This window comes from Castor canadensis, chromosome 11, assembly GCF_047511655.1.
Source record: "Castor canadensis chromosome 11, mCasCan1.hap1v2, whole genome shotgun sequence".
NCBI classification, from domain to species: Eukaryota; Metazoa; Chordata; class Mammalia; order Rodentia; family Castoridae; genus Castor; species Castor canadensis.
Window position 1 is genome coordinate 105,191,507 of NC_133396.1, and position 21,351 is coordinate 105,212,857.

Sequence of the window (21,351 nt, forward strand, 5' to 3'; positions counted from 1 at the left end):
AGCCAGAGCTTGGGAGCCCAGGAGTGGTCTTGGTCTGAGACGCCTGGCGAGGAAGCATCCTCACAGATTACAGTGTAGAGGAGGAAGTTTATTTACGGATGTTGGAGATCATAGCAGGGCCCTGGGGCTGGCCAGCAAGGGGGCAATCAGTGGAGACTGAAAACACATTTTCCAGGCCAAGTCCAGAGAGGGCTCAGGAGCCAGCAGGATAGCATGGGGGCAGCACTGGACCCACCTAGAGGAGAAAAAGCCTGGTGCCTGGTCCCCAGAATGGGAGCTGGCCAGCCTCCAGGTAGAAGAAAATGGGAGAAAGCTAAAGATGGTATGAGAGCGTGACCCATGGGAGCCACAGGTTCAGTGGCAGTGGCAGGTGCCACTTCCTGGGGATTGGCACCATTTCAGCTGTTCTCATAGCCAGCCTGTCCAGGCCCAGTGTGCCAACCACAGGGCCTCGACCTCAACTGCCCTGTGCTCTGGGGCTGGGCCGTCTCCTCACTCAGGCCCCCCAGGACTTCTAGCAGCTCCTTCTGCTCTTTGTGTAGAGCCTAAAACCAACAAAGAGAACAGACAAATAAGCGCATGAGGAAACCAAACCCTCTGTCTCCTTTGTTCTTCATTCCAGGCCTGGGTTTTCCCCAGGACAAGGTGGATGGGGTCTGTGCTCATGTCACTGACCCAGCAGGGCATGTCAAGACAAAGGCACACTGAGGAGTTCCCACCACTCAGCAGGCTGTGTACCATGGCCGCCTAGGCTGGGTCTCCCCAAAGTACAACCCATTTTCTTTTCTTTTTTTTTTTTTGGCAGTAACTAGGGTTTGAACTAGGCCTTGTGCTTGCTAGGCAGGCACCCTACCTCTTGAGCCACATTCTCAGCCCTTTTTGCTGTAGTTATTTTTGAGATAGGGTTAATGCCTGGACTAAGCTAGACTGTGACTGTATTTGCACTTCCCGCTGTCACTGGGATGATATGCAAGTACCACCAGCTACTTGTTAAGATAGGGCCCAGGCTGGTCTCCAATCACGATCCTCCCAATCTGTCTTCCCAGGAGCTGGGACTACAGGCATGAGCCACTGAACCAGACTTAGAGCCTATTTTCAACAAGAACCCCCAAAATGGCACCCAGATCATCTGACCTCACCAGAACTTTCTAGGAAATCTCCCACCTTTAGGCAAGTGCTCTCCCAACTAAGCTGTACCTCCAGCCCTAAATGAACTTTCAGTTGAGCACAGACATGGAAATAGTGGAGAAAAATAACTTTTGGAAGCTCCACCCAGGGCTCAGATGGCCACTTCAAACATAGTTGGGATCTGCAGCTGGGATGGATGAGGTGGGGTTTCAGGCACAGGGTCTTCATGCCCCTCTTAAGATAGAAGCACTGAACATCAGAGCTGGCGGGGTTCTGGGAGCATTATTAGGAATTTGGAAGCCAGGAACCAGAGAGGAGTGCCCAGGCCTGATAGTGATAGAATGCAAAGGCAGGGCACCCTGCCTGAGGGCTCAGCAGAGTGACCCTGAGAGTGCCCAAGACACAACCCTGAATTGTACAACTTGCCTGAAGAGACAGACAAGGGGTTGGAGGTGTAGCTTAAGCAGTAGAGCACCTGCTTTGCAAGCATGAAGCCCTGAATTCAAACCCCAATTCCACCAAAAAAAGAGACACAACACAAGGCTGAGGGGCCTTAGTTACTACTACCTTTGTGGCTGCTCTCCAGTCCCTCAGGACCAGCCTGTGACACTGGGAGACCTGAGGGATTGGGACAACCAGTCTTCCACCTGCTGCCACCTCTCCAAGCCTTGCAGCTGTTGGGAAAGCCAGGGTATCTCGTTGCAGCTAACTGGTCTTGGGAAAAAAAGACCAGGAAGAATCTGGGAATCATGGATTTATAGACTTGTTCTCCTTGGGAACAGGAAGGTCTGCCCAGGAAAGTGGCCGTCCAGTGGTCTAGATGATGGACAGAGATAATTCAGCAGGGGTCTTACTACTTGAGCCCTTCTGAAACTCCTGTTGGAACTGCATTTCGAGCCAGTAAGACATCACCCCAGCCACACCTGCTACCTGTGCCTCCAGCTGGATCATCCGTCCCCTTTATCCACCAGAAGTCACTTGGGCCATGTTCAGAAATTAAGTTTACCCTCAGAGGACACACTTGCCGCTGGAGAATGTCTTGGACGTAGTGACGGCTCTACAAGTCATTCTGATGTGCACATTTTAAAGGTCCTGGTCATGTGCGTTCTGACATGCCACTTAGACAAGCCCCTTGCCCTCCTTGGGCCCATTTCCTCAGTGGCTGAAGCAGAGGACATGTGCTATGGCTGGACTTCGGGAAAAGCAGGCTGGCAGAGGGAGAGGATCCAGGCAGCCTTATCTGCTGAAGTCTACTGTGTATGTCAAGCAAAGGTGATGAGTACAACTACTACCATGATAGGACTGTACTAGCCTACTCCCTACAGGATCCCTGGTGGCCTATCAGAGACCAAAGGGAAAGCAGGCAGGAACAGACACTTGCCTGCCAGGCCTGCTGCCGGGCCTGGACCTGCTGCTGCAGCTCCTCCACCTGCCTGCGCCCCGCCAGAACGGCATCAGCCAGCTCCTTGTTCTTGGCCTCCTGTTTCTGCACATGGCGCCGCAGAGTGTCGCGTTGCTGAAGGAAGTAAGGTGCCATGGCACTGCACAGGTCTTTCTCTGGGATTCCGCTGGGGCGCCTGGAGGGTCACATGGGACCCAGGAGTTAGGGAGGAAGGAACGCACTGTGGGAGGGTTCTACTTCCAAACCCAATCCGTGACATTCCTACCTCCAGTTCCAAGTTGAGCTGGCTTCCTCACCTCCCAAGACCTGCTCCTGATGGCAGCGTTTGCCTCCTGCACCTCAGCTTCACTGCCTGATCTTCTCACTGAGCCTCTCCCTTAGCTCTTCCCCCAGCACCGCACCTTCTCTTGTCTCCTACACATGCTCCCCATCTCCAACACCCTAGGGCTAAAGATGAATTTCTAGCCCTGCTGGTGTATCACCTGTAAGACTGAGCTGAGAGGCTGGGGTGGTGACAGGACAAATTCTCCCAGATGGGGTGCTCCTGACAGAGGGCCCAGCCTCTGGGAAGCCATGGTAAGTGCTGGCAGATATGGGAAGATAAAGAAAGAGGGGCTCAGGAAGGCAAGGGAGTAGTCGCCATTGTAGTTATCTAAAAATCCTTTTTCAGTTGTAAAACTTTACTTTTTTAAGAATTAATGGTCACAAAGTATTAAAAAAAAAAAAGTACAAAAAATGTATTTACTCCCTCTGCCTTGGGATCTTATGAGGCAGGGGCAGGTAACAGAAGGCCAGAGCCCCAGGTTCCTGTGGTCGTGATGGCCTCTGCTCTCCACTCTTCACCCCAGGCCCCACTCCTCTAGTGGGGTCACTGGTAGGTAGCTGCACCACTCACTGCAGTGTCAGCCCGTGAGGGTAGCTTGTTCACTGCTGAATCCCTGGCATCTGCAACAGTCTTGATAGTTCTTGGATGAACAAATGAACCAAAGCCAGATGTCTGACAAACCTAATCTATACGTGATTCCAAACTCACTATTCTGCCTCCTTCCTGTGACCCCCCTTTTCCCCTAGGCCTAGCAGGTCCTGAAATGAGCTTCCCCAGTAAGGCCTCCTCAGTCTGGCCTCAAAACACTGCCCTGGGGCTCTGTCCCAGAGAGCTCTAGATTTCAACTGTTTCTGGTTACTGTTAAACAGTGTTTATCTTCCCTATTTGTCTATGTCAAAGGGTCCTCTCTCTCCCTCTGAGACAGTCACTATGTACCCCAGACTGGCTTCAAACCTGCGATCCTCCTGCCTCAGGCTCCTGAGTGTTGGGATTACAGGCATGAACCATCACACCTGGCTCAAAGGGTCCTTTCTCAGGGGCCATGAGCCCAGCATCTCGAGTCTCCAAGAAGCTAAAGCACTGCCTCTTTCTGTTAGCCTTCACTGCTCCCTGCCCTCATCTCACCAGGCTGGTTCCTTGTGGTCTTTGCCTTCTTCCACAATTTTATCCAAGGAATTCAAGACAGCTTCTAGGTTCCCTTCCTCTTTGATTTCTGAGATTTCTTCCTAAAGTGAAAGGAGGAAAGACTGGTCATGACACTAGATAAGCCCATAGCGGAAATATGCTCAACTGCTAGCAGCTCTTAAGATTCTGCTAATTTCAGTTCTGGGTCTTTGACTCTTTCCAAACATTTCAAATTCTCTATAGCATGTGGCCTTATAACAAAGAAAATAAAATATAAAACAGCAAACATTTAAAAAGAGCCTTCAGGGATGGTGGAGTGGCTCAAGTGGCAGAGCACTTGCCTAGCAAGGATAAGGTTCTGAGTTCAACCCCTAGTACCAACAAAAAAACAAAAACAAAAAGAACCTGCAGCCAGCCTCTCCCCCTGCTTGTCATCTCTAGAAACAAGAGCCTTCTTCTTGCCTCATGCCCATAGCACCCTGTGATGATTCCACACATTGGGATGCTTAACAGAACCATCCTGGAGTGACAGTCCAGGATCTGACTCTAGAGACATCACAGTTACTTAAAGACATGAGAAGTCATGTCCTTTTTTTTCTTTTTTTTTCCCGTGCTGGGGATGGAACCCAGGATCCTCAGGCTTCGTGGCCTTTTTTGTATCCCAGTTGCATTCACTTTCTTAAATGCCTCTTCTGTGCCAGGCACTGTCCCAGGAATTGGAGGTACAAAGATGAGAGTAAGGCTCTGTCTTGCCCTTGCTGAACTCACATGGTCTAGTGGGGCAGACAACATATAAACACATAATTACAATACAGGACAATGAGAGAAGGGCATTTAAGATAATCACGCTGTTAGGATGGGAGGGATAATGGCACTGCAGCCTACCGGGCATGGAAGACAGTTCTAGGGGCTGAGGAGACAGGGCCAGAGTACGGGACCTCAGCCCTCGGGGGACTGACGATCTGGAGATAAACACCTAAGCTACTCACCCGGACAGATGTCTGCAACTGACTTATAAACTTGTCATATATCCTCTGTGTCATCTCAGGCTGCAACTGGTAGAAGTGTTTGTAACAGTCAGTGAATCTCTGGTAACTGGAAGGAAGGGGAGAAGGCAGAGGAGGAGAGGGATCAAGTACAAGACCAGTCAGGCTGCCTGGGCTCCTCTGCTTCTTATCACAGGATGTAAGCTTTGTCTACTTTGTGGTCCTGGTTAATGGCAGTAGATGCAAATCTCTCATCTTCAGCTCAAATCTCAGATCGCTCAATCCCACTACCAGTGCCCCATCAGCCTCCCACTCCCTCTCAGTAGAGCCCTTCTAAGTTAGGGGTTTACACCCTAAAAGTAGGTCACGATGAGCTACTCAGGAGGCTGAGGCAGGAGGATCACTTGAGCCCAGAAAGTTGAGATCAGTCTGGGCAACATGGGGTATGAAGCTGGGAAACAATGGGTCATGATTAGCCATGCTTATTGTATCTTACTGTGTGTGTATGTTTCTGAGACAGGGTCTCACTTTGTAGGTCAGGTTGGCCTCAAACTGGTTATTCTCCTACCTCAGCCTCCCAAGTGCTGGGATTTTAGGGAGGTACCGCCATGCCCTGCTTAGCCACAATTCTTAATCTTGACTGCAGAAAAGTGCCAAGTACTGGGATTCCAAACCTGAGCCTTTATGCCCAGTCCCCACTGAGTTTCTAACAAGCTCTCAAGTAAGACTGATGCTGCCAGCCTAGGCACCAAACTTTGAGCACCGCTGGTCATTTCAGTTCCCTTGTTAGGCCTGCATGAGTTAGCATGTGGCTCTGGGAAAGTCTGCCTTACTCCTAAAAAGAGCCACACAGATATTAATGGGTATCCTTTTTGCAGGACATTGCTGTATCCAGGTGATGCTTCCAGCTGCTGGCAACTGTGAGGATCCTGGTCAGAGGGCTGAGCTTATACCAACCTGCAGCCACCCTACCTTGAGGCTTCTTTTCACGTGGGCTAACAGACTTCTCTTACTGTTCAAGCCTGATTTTATTTATTTACTTATTTAATTATTTAACTTATTTATTTTTGGTGGGACTGGAGTTTGAACTCAGACCTTCATACTTGCAAAGTAGGCACTATATACCACTTGATCCACACCTTCAGTCCATTTTGCTCTGGTTATTTTTGAGATGGGGGGTCTAATGAACTATTTGCCTGGGCTGGCCTCAAACCAGGATCCTCCTGATCTCAGCCTCTCAAGTAGCTAGGATTATAGGTGTGAGCCACTGACACCTAACTCAAACCTGATTTTAAATCAGTTCACTGTCACTAGTTCCTCACTGATATATCCTTCTAGCTGAAGGATCAAAGGTACCCAGTATATTTCAATGGCTTATTCCTCTTGAATGAAGAAACTCAAACAAGTTATATAAACTCTTGGCTATTTCCTCTCCTTCTCCTTTGTTTTTTGGTGTTGGGGCTTGAACCCAGGATCTTGTGCATGCTAAGCACATACTCTAATGTTAAGCTACACTCCCCAGTCCTCCCCTTGTTTTGTTTTTTGTTGGTACTGGGATTTGAACTCACGCTTGCTAGCACATAAGCCACTCCACCTGCTCCTCCCCTTGTTTTCTTGCTTGTCTGTCCATTTCTCAGACCCTTTCCCTTCAATAAATATCCACCATGTGCCTGCTGTATGCTGGCTGCCCTCCAGGCACTGGGTATGGGCCCTCTTGCAGCTGCCAGTAGGGACGGAGAGATGGCAGCAAACACAGAAGCTCACATGAACATGGCAATCACACTGTGAAGAGTGATTTCAAGGGCCAGCGATATGGGGCTGAAAGAGTGTATCCAGGGAGAAATGACCCAAGCCTTGTATGCACATATGAATAATAAAACAATAAAAAAAAAAGAGTGTATCCAAAGGTTCACCTTCAGTTGGGAAGAGTCAATGACCTCTCATGGCCTCTCTCATGAACAATGTTCAAGCAACCTGCAGAAAGCTTCTGAGTCAAAAGCTTGTGTTTGCACCCTCCTGTGGTTAGGATGCTTCTTGGACATTCTGGTCCAAGTGGATCAGGCTGGTGGGCCATTAGATAAATAGGGCACAGCTACCTGGACTCCAATGCAGGACTTCTTACCCAGCCAGGGAATCAGTGTTGGGCCTCCCTTTCTCACAGCTCTCTAGACCTCACATCTAATCCCCACTCCCAAACAATATTTTTGGAAATAGGTAACTAGAAAGAGCAGTGGTGTGCTGATGCTAGCTCATAGTGGCTTGCAAGGGATGACTGCTACATTTTCAGGAACTCTGGAAGCCAGTTGTTAAACACAACCACTACTAAAAATTATATTAAGTTTAAAAACTTACAAACTTTTAAATAAAAAAAATATATATATACTTATATATATATATATATAATTTTTTGTGGTACTGGGGTTTGAACTAAGGGCCTACAACTTGAGCCACTCCACCAGCCCTTTTTTTGTGATGGGTTTTTCGAGATAGGGGCTCGTGATCTATTTGCCCAGGCTGGCTTTGAACAGTGATCCTCCTGATCTCTTCCTCCTAAGCAGCTGGGATTTTAGGTGTGAGCCATCAGCACCTGGCTATAAATTATATTTTAAAACAAAGGTACCAATGACTCCAAACATACCACCTTGGAGATACTTGGCCATATTTTACTTGTTTTGAGGTTATTTATTTCTGCTGCGTCTGTGTGGTGCAAACACTAGACAAAGGTGTGCTGCCCCCCTCTCTGCTCCCCTCTGAATTGGTGATGCCATGTCAGTTCTGATGATGATAGGAGTTTATTTTCAGAGAGCCGGGTGTAAGCATATACTGGCACACATCTGGGTCAGGATGACACATTCTCCTACCTTCTCAAGGGCAAGCATTCCACATTAGTACACTTTGGTGGCTAAGTCCAGGTATCCAAAGGATGATTCAAAGGATACATGCTGGACATCTTTTTAACCCTCAGCAGAGTCCCAGATAACTTGTTTTGCTGCTGCCTCACCAGCCACGCAGTCTGTGGCTACAAGGAGGGATGTGGAAAGACACATGATGCCTGACCAAGGAGACTAGAATTGAAACCGGGTAATTGTGGCTTGAAAGGGATTTGGCTCAGACAACAGAGATCCTGTTCCTCCTCCCAGCCCACTCGGGAGGTGGAGGGTCCATTCTGGGTGCATCTCTCCTCAGCTCAAGCAGTGGACAGCACACAGGACCCAGAGCAGGGGTGAAACTAACTCTGCCCACCACTATGGTTTGTGAAGTACTCTGGGATCTTTTTTTTTTTTTTTTTTTTTTGGTGGTACTGGGGCTTGAACTCAGGGCCTCATGCTTGCTAGGCAGGCACTCTACTACTTGAGCCACTCTGCCAAGTAGTGTCTTCTTTATGGCTTGAAAATTCAATGGAGGTGAGGGACCCCAGAAACATACAATTTTCACACAAATACACAAGCTGGAAATATATGATGAATAGGACCATGTGACTTAACCAAGGAGGGAAGGCAGTCCAACTGTGGACCAATGTCAATGAGCACAGGAGGAAAGCGAGTCCTTCCGTAACAGCTAGTGCAGGCTTGGGGATGGTTTGAAGGCCTTGTAGGTTTCTCGAGCAATACCCTCAGGGAGAAGAAGAAAGTGGTATGTCCCCAAGTGTCAATTTTTACCTTCTCATGAAAGCTGCAATGTCTTTGTGCATAGGAAGGCCTTCTGCAACGCCACTGGGATCTCCAGGGTGCCCAGAGCAGTGGTAGATGCACAGCAGTACGTAGGGCCCTGCCCTTTAGACTGGGCAAATGGTGTGCTTCCTGGCCCTATGCAGGCCCCTCTCCCAACCACCCCTCCTGGACCTCAGGTCCCAGGGCCTACTGCTTGGGCAGAGTCCTCCCTATGCTTCTGTGCTAATGCTCCCCTTCATCCCATAACAGGACAGGTTTTTGGTTTCAGCCTTCTGAGGGTACACAGGAGGCCACCCAACTATGTGCTGGGTAAGTGTACTAGATTTGAAGATAGACTGCCTGTCCTTTTGCCTGGGTTCAAATCCTGCCCCTACCACTCATGAGCTGAGTGATCTTATCAATTCTTCACGTCTATAAGCCTCAGTTTCCTCTTCCATCAAATGGAGATAACAAGTGCATCTATGTCTCATAGTTACTGTAAGGATGACACAAGGTTGCATATATAAAATACTTAGTATAGTGCCTACCACATTGAAATGTTCCACACCAGCTACAATTATCAGTACTATTTTCCCAAGAACAGTCTTCACCGTGTCCTGAGGGGTGTAAAACTGTCAGTAACTTGGCTTTTCAGAACTAATTCTCCCCTTGGAAGGCAGGTGCTTTAGTAAATGTGTCTTGGTTGCAACTGCATGTGAAGAAAACTCAGCAGTAAGAAGAACTGGCCTTCAGGATTTGTCTCCACGAAAGAGAAAGGTTAGGGCTGGCTGAGTGGCTCAAGTGGTAGAATGCCTGCCTAGGAAACTTAAGGCTCTGAGTTCAAACCCCAGTACTACCAAAAACAAAAAACAGGCTTAATCTATCATCAATTTTTAAAAGCAACTTTTAAAGCTCATATTATTAGCAGAAGTAGGAGGATCACAAATTAGAAGTCAGCCTAGTTACATAGAGAGTTCCAAGCCAGTCTGGCCTACATAATGACATCCTGTCTCAACTGAAAAAAAAAAAAAACACATCACTAAGTTTTAAAACTGAAAAAAACACATTTGTTGACTTTAACCTGTTATCTTTATGCATTGCTAGGCAGGCTCTCTACCACAAGCCATTCTGCCAGCCCCTTCACTATTTTTTGGGTTTTTTTGTTTTTTGCTTTTTTGGCAGTTCACGGTTTTGAACTCAGGGCCTCATGTTTTCTAGGTATGTGCTCTACCACTTGAGCTACTATGCTAACCCTTCACTGTTTTTGAACTCATTGAAAAAGCATTTCACTCACTGCACTAAACACTCACTATAGGGATTCCATCACTGGGGGGCGGGAGTGGAGGCTAAGGCAGGGGGATTCAAATTCCAGGTAGCTTGGGCTACATAGTAAGTTCAAGGTCAGCTATATATCCAGACCCTGTCTCAAAAAAATACCATGCTGGAAGTATGGCTCAAGCAGTACAGTGCTTGCCTAGCAAGCACAAGGCTCTGTGCAAAAATCTCAGTACTGCCATAAAAACACCAGGTACAGTGGCTTGCTCTTATAATCCCAGCTACTAATGAGGTGGAGATCATTGGATTGAGGTTCAAGGCCAGCCCAGGCAAAAAGTTGAGGCCCATCACAACCAATTAGCCAGGTATGGTGGTATGCTCCTGCATCCCAGCTATGCGGGAGGCCATGGGTAGAAGGATCATGGTCCAAGCTGGCTTGGGCAAAAACACAAGATCCTACCTGAAAAATAGCTAAAAGCAAAAAGAGCTGGGCAATGGCTCAACATGCGGCCTTGAGTTCAAACTCCAGTATTAAAGAAAAAAAACCTTAACTCACTGTAGGCCCCTGGATGTAGCTCAATGCTAGAGTACATACTTTATTACTTTTTCCATTTTTATTAGACTATATTCACTGTACAGGAATTCACTGTGACAATTCCAAATAGCCTTACATTATACATTGGTTAGATCACTCCCACCATCTCCTGCAACCCACTCCCCACCCCACTTAAAGCAATTGCAAGAGGTTTCATTGTTCTATTTCATATATGTTATGTCAAGCCCATCAACCATATTCCCTCATCTTCAGCTCCCTCCCACATAGAGTACATACTTTAACATGTGGGAGGTCATGGGCTCAATCCCCAGCAGCAAAGAAAACAATTCACTGTAAAGTGAGTTTTCACATTAGTTTTACTTTTTAAAAATTTAACTTTGAAATATTTAAGCACAGAATCAAAGTCTGGTGGTTTGTCAATCTGTAGATTTATATATGCAGATAAATTGTACAGGAAACCATGAAAGGATAAGGCTCAGACAAACATATGCTTCGGTAGTATCACAAGTGTACACACCATCAAGGAAGCCAAAAAGGGAGTCCGGGTTTGTCTTCCTACTGCCCAACTCAACATCTTCTTCACTGATTGTCCACCAGAGGGCAGTAACGACCAGCGCATTTCTACAGGAAAGGGGCGCTGAGAAGGCTGAGAACTAGATCCAAGCTGGGGTACAAGTGACAGTGAAACTCATGTTCTTCATCCCCTACCCGCCAACTATACAGCTGCCCCATTCTGTTGAATCATGGTTCTCTGGTCTTTTTGTGGGGGTGTGGTGGTACTGCGGGTTGAATTCAGAGGGTGCTCTATCATGCCCTCAGCCTTTCTTGTTTGGGGCACAGGGTATGCCTGAGCTGGCCTGGACTGAGATCCTCCTATTTACACTTCCCACATAGCTGTGATGACACTCATTGTCACCATGCCCAACTATTGGTTGAAATAGTTCCTTTTTTTTCTTTTTTTTTTTGCCCTGGCTGGCCTCGGTGATCCTCATGATCTGTCCTGTCAGTCTCCACCTTCTGAGTAGTTAGGATTACAGATGTGAATCACTTGGCACATGGCCTTGTTTTTTGAGGCAGGATCTTGATATGTAACTCAGGCTGGCCTCAAACTTACAATACTGCCTCAGCCTCTCAAGTGCTGGGATTGCAGGTGTAAGTCATCATGCTCATATCTATAATCCTAGTTCCTGGTCTTTTTTCTCTTTCCCCATCCTTAGTCCTGTGCACACAGAGCAGCCCCAGGGCTGAGAAAGGAAAACAAAGACTAGAGAAACATTTCTTAATGAAAAAAGAGGAAATCTCCAGGTCAGTAATTCAAGATAAATGGCTATATTAACAAATTATCTTGTAGCTGAGAGCAGTGGTACACATCTATCATCCAAGCAAATGCAAAAGATAAAGTAGGAGGATCATGGTCCTAGCTGATCTGGGCAAAAAACAAGACCCTGTCTCCAAAATAACCAGAACAAAAAGGGCTGGCAGTGCGGCTCAAGCCGAAGAGCACCTGCCTGGCAAGTGGCAAGCCCTGATACCATAAAAAAATAATAATAATAATTACTTTTTCAGGTGGCTCACACTGTAATCCTATTTACCAGTGGGGTGGAGACTGAGAAAATCATGGTTCAAGGCCATCTTGGGTAAAGTCAGGGACACTCCATTTCAACCAATAGCTGGGTGTGGTGGTATGTGCCTGTCATCCCAGTTATGCAGGAAGCAGAAATAGGAGGCTGGCTGGGGCAAAGATGTGAGACCCTATTCCAAAAATAACTAAAACAAAAAGGAATAGGTGTGGAGTGGCTCAACTGGTAGAACACCTGCCTAGCAAGCTTGAGGCCCTGAGTTCAACCCCCAGTACCACCAAAAAAAAAAAGTTAACTTTTAAAAATGAATCTTAATTATGTGTTTAAGTTATTTGGTATCTTAGGCTAATTTAAACTTTTACTATTTAGGTTCTGTTGGAAAACTTAAAATTAAGAGTCTGAAATTAGGATACATTTTCTGAAGAAAGAAAAAAATGATTTTATCAATATTAGCATGAAAAAAAAATACCATCAATTTGGTTGGTGGAGTGGCTCAAGTGGTAGAGCGCCTGCCTAGCAAGTGTGAGGCCCTGAGTTCAAACCCCAGTATTGCAAAAACCAAATAAAATAAAACACACAAGTAACTCTACTTTTAAAAAAATATATAGCATCAAGATAATTACATTCATTTGAAAAATACTGAGCACTGACTGCACAGCAGGCCAAGCTTGGTGGTAGAAACCCGAAGATAAGAAAGTACAACTCCTTTTCTCAAAAGGAGTACAGATGAGCCCTCAAAGGTATGGGGCAGCATTGGGGGCCTGGCAGGAAGCTCTGGGAAGGCTCCCTGGAGAATGCAATGTCAGAGAGAGAGAGAGAAGCAAGAGCTGGCCAGAGGACAGAAGTGAAGCATATACTAAGACACAGGCAGCATGGACAAAGGTGCCTGTGCACGTGTGTGGGTACGTGTATGCAAAGATGCTGTCATCATGGAAATGACTGAGGACTGACCAGTGCCAGGACCTATCCTAAGCACTATACATGGATAACTCACTGAATCCTCATAAGAAGTATGTGGGATAACTAAATTCTCTCATCATCCCCAGTGCTCAAATGAGCAAGCTGGGCAGAGAAGCTGGCCCAGGGTCACACAGCCACAATGCGATAGAGCCAGCTGGGACTTATATAGCCTGCAGGGCTGGGGAGCAAAAGCGGGGGAAGATGGCAATGAAATCTGCATTAGACCAAGACAGAGGGACAGAAAAAGGTCTGAAGCAGGGACCGTGATATGATCAGATCTGCACTTCAGGACACTGGCTTGGCTGCCATGAGGGTGGATTGAGGAGGCACAGCTGAGATGACAGCAGCCTCTCGTGCAAAGGAGAAACAGAGAGAGAATTAGCATGACAGGCCAGAAGCACACACCACACTCTGAGTCATACTCACACTTCAGAAATGAATTACCACCACCAACCCACATCATCTGCACATTCAAAGAGGGTGAGTTATTTCCATGGCATTTAGATAGTTTATAAACTAAACCATTCTTTTTCCTGTAAAGAACTGTTTCCTATGAACACCAACGGTCTTTCCCGCTAGTTTTTTGGTGTGGTACTAGGGATGGAATCTAGGGCCTCACATGCTGGACAGGCTCTTTACCAGTAAGCCACATGTGAGCCCCTTTGCCACTAGTGTAAAACCCTACCAGTTCAGAGCTGATGGACAGGCTCAAGTGGTACACCGCATCCTAGCAAGCACTTTACAAAAATCACAAGTCACTTTACACAAATCATAACCTGCACAGGACATCCAAGGCCAGAAGACTGGACCAGAAGGACATGGGCTGGATGCAGTATAGCATTTAAAAACTTAAGAGCAGTCACTCATCTCTTGCTCCCTCAGCCCTCATGAGACCAATCCTGCTGTGGCACAGCTGCCAGGCTGCCATGAGCACCTGTAGCAGATCCAGCTTTTCTCTGAATAGTACTAACTGGTCTTTAGGCAGGACCCCACTAACAACACATCTATTCACCTGCCCTTCTAGGCAATTCCTAAACACAGAAAAGGAGCACCCTCACCTGCTTGCTGTCGCTAAACAGAATGGGTGTTTCAGAGCATCTAGGAAAAGAAGCTTCACTTTCAGAGAATATGGTGGAGGTCACAGAGGCTCAATCCAGCCACATTTCTATGTTCTGAAGCCTGAAGAGGGAGGAAAGAGCAGTCTTTGCCTCTACACCAATGAAAGTGCTTATAGTTTAGATCTTGAATGTCCTCCAAAGGCCCATGTGTTGAATGTTTGATTCTCCAGCCTGTGGCATTATTGGAAGGTAGTAGAATACTTCAGGAGGTAGGGCCTAATGGAAAGAGTTATTCTCATTGAAAGAGGTACTGGGATCCTGGCCCCTCCTCCTCCTCTCCTTGTTTCCTGGTTGCTATGAGGTCAGCCACATAGCAACCTTTGGCACACACACTCACCATGATGTCCTGCCTTCCCCACAGGCTCAAAGCAATGGAGGACAATAAATCATGAACTGAAACCTCAAAACCTGTGAGCTACAATAAGCCTTTCCTCTTATTAAGATGATTTATCTCAGCCGGGCACCAGTGGTTCACGCATGTAATCCTAGCTACTCAAGAGGCAGAGATCAGAAGGATTGTGGTTTGAAGCCAGACTGGGAAAATAGTCCACAAGATCCTATCTTGAAAATACCCAACACAAAACAGGGCTGGCAGAGTGACTCGAGTGCTACAGTGCCTGCCTAGCAAGTGTGAGGCCCTAAATTCAAACCCCAATACCAAAAAAAAAAGATGATGTCTCAGGTATGTTGTTTTGGGTTTTTTTTGGTTTTGTGGCGATACTGGGATTTGTCTCAGGTATTTGTTACACTGCCAGAAAGCTAACACAACCACCAAATAAATAAACAGCAGACAACAGAACTGTAGACTGTGGTGTTACGAAGGGATAACTAAGGGATATAATGACAAATAATCAAGAGAGAGAAGTGACTTTAGAGAAGATCAAGGAAAAGATGGAGAAGGCTATTTCAGATAGACCAGCAGCAAGTACAAATGCTGAGAGGCAGGAAAGCTCTAGACATTCCAGAGGATGAGGAGGTCAGTATGACTGAGTGTGGCTGGAGGGAGGTGTAAGAGGAAGGCAGGGACAAGAGCACATCAGGCCTTGGAAACCATGGCAAGAAGACCGGATAGTCACTGAAGGGCTTTTAGCAGCAGTGAGACATCATAGGGGATGTGATCATTCACATGTGGCAGTGAAGTGAGGACAGGCAATGCTTACACATTTATTAAATGTAAAGGACAGGTGGAAGAAAAGGCCAACGGAGAAGGAGCCTCTAGGAAGGAAAAGAAGAATGGTATTGGAAACCAAGGCAGAAAATTTAAGAACACAGACACGGTTAACAATGTCAAATGCTATAAGGAGAGCAAGTAAGTCAGAGATGAAAAAAAAATATACCCAGTTTACCAACAAAGACCATGAAAGGAACTATCTTTGGGGAGTGGTGGCAGACTGCCATGTGCTGAGGAAAAAAATGGTGATGGGGAACTCGAAACCTGAAGGTACAGCCTTGAATGTAATGGGAAGTCAGTAGGGATGTAGACAGTATACAGGATTGAGCTCTCAGCCAAATTTATAGATGTAGAAATTCCTGCTTAGTGCTCTTAATTTTCTCTATGAACTCCAAATATTGGGGTCATTTTCACTGAGGTTGCAGGTGATAGGGAAAGGGCCTGAGCAATGTGAAGATTTAAAATAGCTCTGGGCATGGTGGTATACATCTGTAATCCCAGCACTTGGGAGACTGAGACAGGATTGCAAGTTTGAGGCCAGTCTGAGCCACACAGGGAGAGAGATCCTGTCTCAAAAAAAATTAAAAAGCTGCTGTGGCAATGGGGAAGAAAATTGACTGGGGTATCATGGCTGTGGGTTTGCTGAGGGCCCTGCTGAACTCCAAGACCTTGACTTTGTGGAGACTCCATTTTGTACTATGGGTGAAGTCCTACAGTGCTGCTCAGCAGGTTGGGTGAAGAAGCAGAGGAACACAGATGGAATACTTAAGTTGGGCTCTTGCTAGTTGGTGGGGTGAAAGGATGAGGGCACAAAAGGAGTTGGAAGCAGGAGTATAGGTGCCATGTATTGCCAACTGATCCCATCCAAAGATATACCAGATGTGCACTCCCCAACCCTCACCTCTGTTCTTTGCCTTCTTAGCAGATGGCACTGTTTTCTAACCAACCATGTCATGAAGAGCCGGCATCTTCCTGACACTGCCCATTCCCTCATCTTCTCTCTAATCCACTCTGCTCAAAATCACTCATGCTCTCACCTGGATGGTAACAGCAGCTCTCCTTGTTTCTGCTACAGCCATGGCCAAGCAGTTGGCACCCAATGCACAGGGCTTTGGACTGACAAGCTTTTCAGAAGCAGACAAAATATTTCAGACTTTAAAAAAAATGAAGGGGGGGCTGGCGGAGTGACTCAAGTGGTAGAGTGCCTGCTTAGCAAGCATGAGGCCCTGAGTTCAAACCACAGTACAGAAAAAAAAAAAATGGAAGGACTGGAGGTGTAGCCCAGTGGTAGAGCATGTGCTTAACACATGTGAAGCTCTGGATTCAAGCCCCAGCTTGACCAACAACACAAAACAAAACAAGCAATAGGAATGGCTTCAACTACAAAAGTTCAAAGTTGAACTAATTATTGAGCCTCAAACTTGCTAGGCCAGTGCTCTAATACTTGAGTCATACTGTCAGCCCTTTGGGCTTTGGTTATTTATTTATTTATTTCTGCAGTACTGGGACTTGAACTCAGGGCTTCACACTTACCAGGCAGGTGCTCTACCACTTGAGTCACTCCTCCAGCCCTGCTTTAGTTATTTTTGAGAAAGGTTATTTTATGCCTAGCCTGCCTGGACTGCAGTCCTCCTATTTGTGCTTCCCTCTGTAGCTGGAATGACAGGTACACACAACATCCCCAGCCATGGTTTGTGAAGGGGTCACAAAAACTTTCTGCCTGACTAGCCCTGGATCTCCATCCCATCTATTCTCAACTCATGCAAGGATTTCTTTTTTTTTTTTTTTTGGTGGTCTTGGGGTTTGAACTCAGGGCCTCAGGCTTGCTAGGCAGGTGCTCTACCACTTGAGTCATTTGGCCAGCCCATAAAGATTTCTTACAGATAAAATTAACACCAAACAAAGAGAGATTTTTCTACAACAAGAATTCCAGCAGATCAAAAAGAAAAACCTCGATTAAAAAAAGGGTGATGGGGGAGAGGGGCAGGGTGGAGAAATGACCCAAACAATGTATGCACATGTGAATAAATGGACAACAACAAAATAAATAAATTAATAAATTTAAAAAAATTAAAAAAGGGTAGGTAGACACCTGAAAAAGAAACCATTTTTTCAGGTTGGAGGAAATGAATAAGCAGTTCATAGAAGGGAAAGCCCAAACTTAGGAGGAATTTTTGTTTTTTAACCACTTGAGTCATGGGCCATCACCTAGGGCTGGAGGCTTGTTTCAAGTGGTAGAGCACCTGCACCTGCTCACGTAAGGCCCTGAGTTCAAACCCCAGTATCACCAATAAACAAGAAACAAGCGTCCACATTATTTTAAAAAACAAATCAATAATGAGATACTGCTTTCACATTTGTTAGAATGGTAAATCAGAGTGGTGGGCCCACCATTTCAGTGGTAGTGAGCATGGGACACAGCAACAGCTTCTCTGGAAAGCAAACTGACAAAACACAGGTAGGCGTGGGATCTGTCTCCTAGTTATACACCTCGAAGACGCTCTAGCACTAGTCCTTGAAGGATGTTCGAGGTTATTTCCCCCTCCATGATTTGTGGAGAAGGAGTTGCAGGCAACCAGGTGCCCATGACAAGGGACAGGCAAGTGGTAGATGCACACCACTGAAAATGATGAGCAGCACTGAGAAGCTGCGAACCCTACGCACTTAGAGAACATGGCTGGATCTTTAAAACAATGTTGTGTGAAAACAGATGTGCAGCACGTTATCATTCACATAATTTAAAACACACAGACAAAAGCCAGGTTGGTGGTGTACTCCTATAATCCCAGCACTCAGGAGGCTGACTCAGGAGAACTGATAATTTGAGGCTGGCCAGGGCTATACAGGCCAGCCCTTTATTTTAAAAAATAAAGAAAATAAAACAACAAAAAACCAAACATATCCAAACAAAACACCACCACACTGAACTGGGGGTGCAGCTCAGTGGTAGAATGAGAACCCTCAGTTCTATTCACATCACCACCACAACAACAAAAAGATAACATGTTTTAAGGATACAATCACATTCAAATGTCATTTCCTCATACTCACCTAACCCTGACCCCTCTCCTCATTGCTCTCTATTCTTTCACCCTGATTTCTTTTTTTTTATTTTATTATTCATATGTGCATACAAGGCTTGGGTCATTTCTCCCCCCTGCCCCCACCCCCTCCCTTACCACCCACTCCGCCCCCTCCCTCTCCCCCCCACCCCCTCAATACCCAGCAGAAACTATTTTGCCCTTATTTCTAATTTTGTTGTAGAGAGAGTATAAGCAATAATAGGAAGGAACAAGGGTTTTTGCTGGTTGAGATAAGGATAGCTATACAGGGAGCTGACTCACATTAATTTCCTGTGCGTGTGTGTTACCTTCTAGGTTAATTCTTTTTGATCTAACCTTTTCTCTAGTTCCTGGTTCCCTTTTCCTATTGGCCTCAGTTGCTTTTAAGGTATCTGCTTTAGTTTCTCTGCTTTAAGGGCAACAAATGCTATCTAGTTTTTTAGGTGTCTTACCCATCCTCACCCCTCCCTTGTGTGCTCTCGCTTTTATCATGTGCTCATAGTCTAATCCCATTGTTGTATTTGCCCTTGATCTAATGTCCACATATGAGGGAGAACATACGATTTTTGGTCTTTTGGGCCAGGCTAACCTCACTCAGAATGATGTTCTCCAATTCCATCCATTTACTAGCGAATGATAAGATTTCGTTCTTCTTCATGGCTGCATAAAATTCCATTGTGTATAGATTACCCTGATTTCTTTTTACCTTTTTTTTTTTTTTTTTTGGTGCTGTGGATGGAATCTAAGGCTTTGGGCAAGCTAGGTAAATGGTCTACCACTGAGCTACATCCCCACCCCTGATTTATTTTTCTTTATAGCACTAGAATATCTATTTCATGAGGGTGGGACCTTCTTTAACTTTATCACGGGTGTATATAACAGCAAGTAGAACAGAACCTGGGACACTGTCAAGGATGAATAAATATTTGTATCAGGAATAAACGGAGGATATATAGTCAACAGAAAGTGGGCCTTTGGGAAGAGGAAAGGAAGGCAAGAATGAGGATGGAAAAATAAACAAGGAGGGATGCTGCCTGCACATCTAATGATGGTGTGTTATAACTGGTCCATAAAACTAATTACAGATTGCTTGATCAAATTTATTACCATTGTAAAATAAGCCCTGCCTGATAAGGTTTGTCATCTGCCTGCCCAACCTTCCTGATTTTACTCTCCTTATGATCACTATGTTGTAGCCAAGAACACCTCTTCTATAAAACAGCTGATCACCTCAGGGCCTTTGCATAAGCTGTCCCCTTTATCGATAAGCTCTTTCTCTAGTTCTTTGAAAAGCTTGTTTTTTGTTATTACAAGTTTCAACTCCCATGTCACCTGCTGACCATGCTACTTAGGGCTATCACATCACCTGTTCATTATCTTACCAAGCTCTGTGACTGTCTTTTTTATGCTGTGCCTCTACCCAGTAAATGTAAACTCCAAGAAGACTGCTTTATCTTATCCCCAGCACCAAACACAGAGAAGGCATCAAATGTGTGAAGAAGCAAATTATAAGGTCTATGCAAAAGTAAAGTAATGGACCAGGAGGAAGAGAGACTGGAAAAAGGTGTGTCTTTGTTTCATTTTGTTTCTGATATGGGTTTGGGGCTTCCTTATATTGTTCAAGGCTAGCCTTGGACTCCTACCTCAGCCTCCTGAATAGCTGAGATTAGAGGCGGTGGACCCAGCCTCAAAATGGGAATTTTGTTTTCAGTACTGGAGAATCAACCCAGGACTACTGAATTACACCCCCAGCTCTTTTCGTACTTTATTTTGACACAAGATCTCCCTAAATTGCTCAGGCTGGCCTCGGACTTACGATCCTCCTGTTTCAGCCTGCGTGAGTAGCTGGGATTACAGAAGGGAACGCCGGCAAAGAGAGTGGAAAGGGCAAAGAATAGGGGTAGTGAGGCCACAGAGGTGGACGGCAGAGAGGCTGTGGCAGAGAGGCTGTGGACGGGCACCAAACTCCAGAAGTTCTGGTAGCTGTTTTAACCATTAATGTGCTGGGGTGATGGGATCAGGGGCAAAACTCTTCCTTTAAAGTGTCTGGCATCATTCATAAAAAGAAAAGATAGGCAAAATGTTTCTTTCTAGCATAATACATTTAGTTCCTCAACCTCCCATTTAAGAAGGTACATAATTAATCAACAATAGCTAACATCGTTCTCTTTGCGAGCTCGTCCCGACCCTATAGGAAAGGTACCAGTGCGGACGTTTGGCTAAAGAGATACCGAAGAGGTTGTCTTGCTATTATCAGTGGTGCGACATAACTTAAACACTGCTGTAGCTGGACACGGTGGTTCCCACCTGTAATCCCAGCACTCGGGAGGCAGACGCAGGAGGCTCGCGAGTTCGAGGCCAGCCTGGACTACACTATGAGACTCTGTCTCAAAACAAAATAAAACCCCCAAACAAAAAACCATCTGATCTAACTGCAAGGCTGTATCTTTCCACGAGGCTTCTCGGTAGCGAGAGAATATGGTTGCCGTGGTTCTGCTGGAGGTTACCCGCATTGGTAATCATCACTCGATTCCTTCAGGCTCAGAATTTGACGCTAGTGTAGGAGGAGCCGGCGAGAGCCAATAACCCCGAACTCGCCACACCTTGCCGGACCCACCCAGAGAGCGACTCGCCCGCGCCCTCGTGACGCGACTTCGCCGCCCCGCCCCCTGCCGGCAGGGTCTCGCGAGATTTAGAACCCAATCGGACGAGCCCTCTTCACTGCCATTCTCCCTCTCCGTCCTCCACCATACCTCCCAGCAGCGACCAGTTTCTGGAGGAAAGTGTCCACCATGGTGTCGAGGAGCTTCACCCTCGAAATGGTACTTCCGGGTGTCCCGGATTCCAGAGATGACTCCTCAGGCCTTTTTTCTTCAGCAGCTGCCTGATTGGCGTTGTCCGCTTCAGCCATGTTGAAGTCGAACCGCCGAATCAGACTGGCACACCCGTCCCGCCCACCCGGGTCCCCGATTGGGTGCTCCTAAGCTGAGCGCTCCGGATTGGAACCACTGGA

The 21,351-nt window shown here is 46.3% G+C and overlaps 1 protein-coding gene across 4 annotated transcripts; it reads right to left on the bottom strand.

The window, feature by feature from the left end:
• Positions 1-67: 67 nt before the first annotated feature.
• Pmf1 (polyamine modulated factor 1) lies at positions 68-21,297 on the bottom strand. 4 transcript variants are annotated; one of them, XM_074047879.1, is made up of 6 exons: positions 20,646-21,037; positions 4,970-5,075; positions 3,981-4,081; positions 2,510-2,705; positions 1,696-1,802; positions 408-545 (listed from the first exon to the last, which is right to left on the bottom strand). In XM_074047879.1, the coding sequence occupies exons 1-5, from the start codon at positions 20,849-20,851 to the stop codon at positions 1,719-1,721; spliced, it is 693 nt and encodes a 230-aa protein (XP_073903980.1). In that variant the 5' UTR covers positions 20,852-21,037; the 3' UTR covers positions 408-545; positions 1,696-1,718. The 4 variants fall into 4 exon arrangements, with proteins under 4 accessions (XP_073903977.1, XP_073903976.1, XP_073903978.1 ...); XM_074047876.1 differs by lacking the exons at positions 1,696-1,802; positions 20,646-21,037 and adding an exon at positions 21,092-21,297 and having other exon boundaries at positions 68-545; XM_074047875.1 differs by lacking the exon at positions 1,696-1,802 and having other exon boundaries at positions 68-545; positions 20,646-21,028.
• Positions 21,298-21,351: the final 54 nt, after the last annotated feature.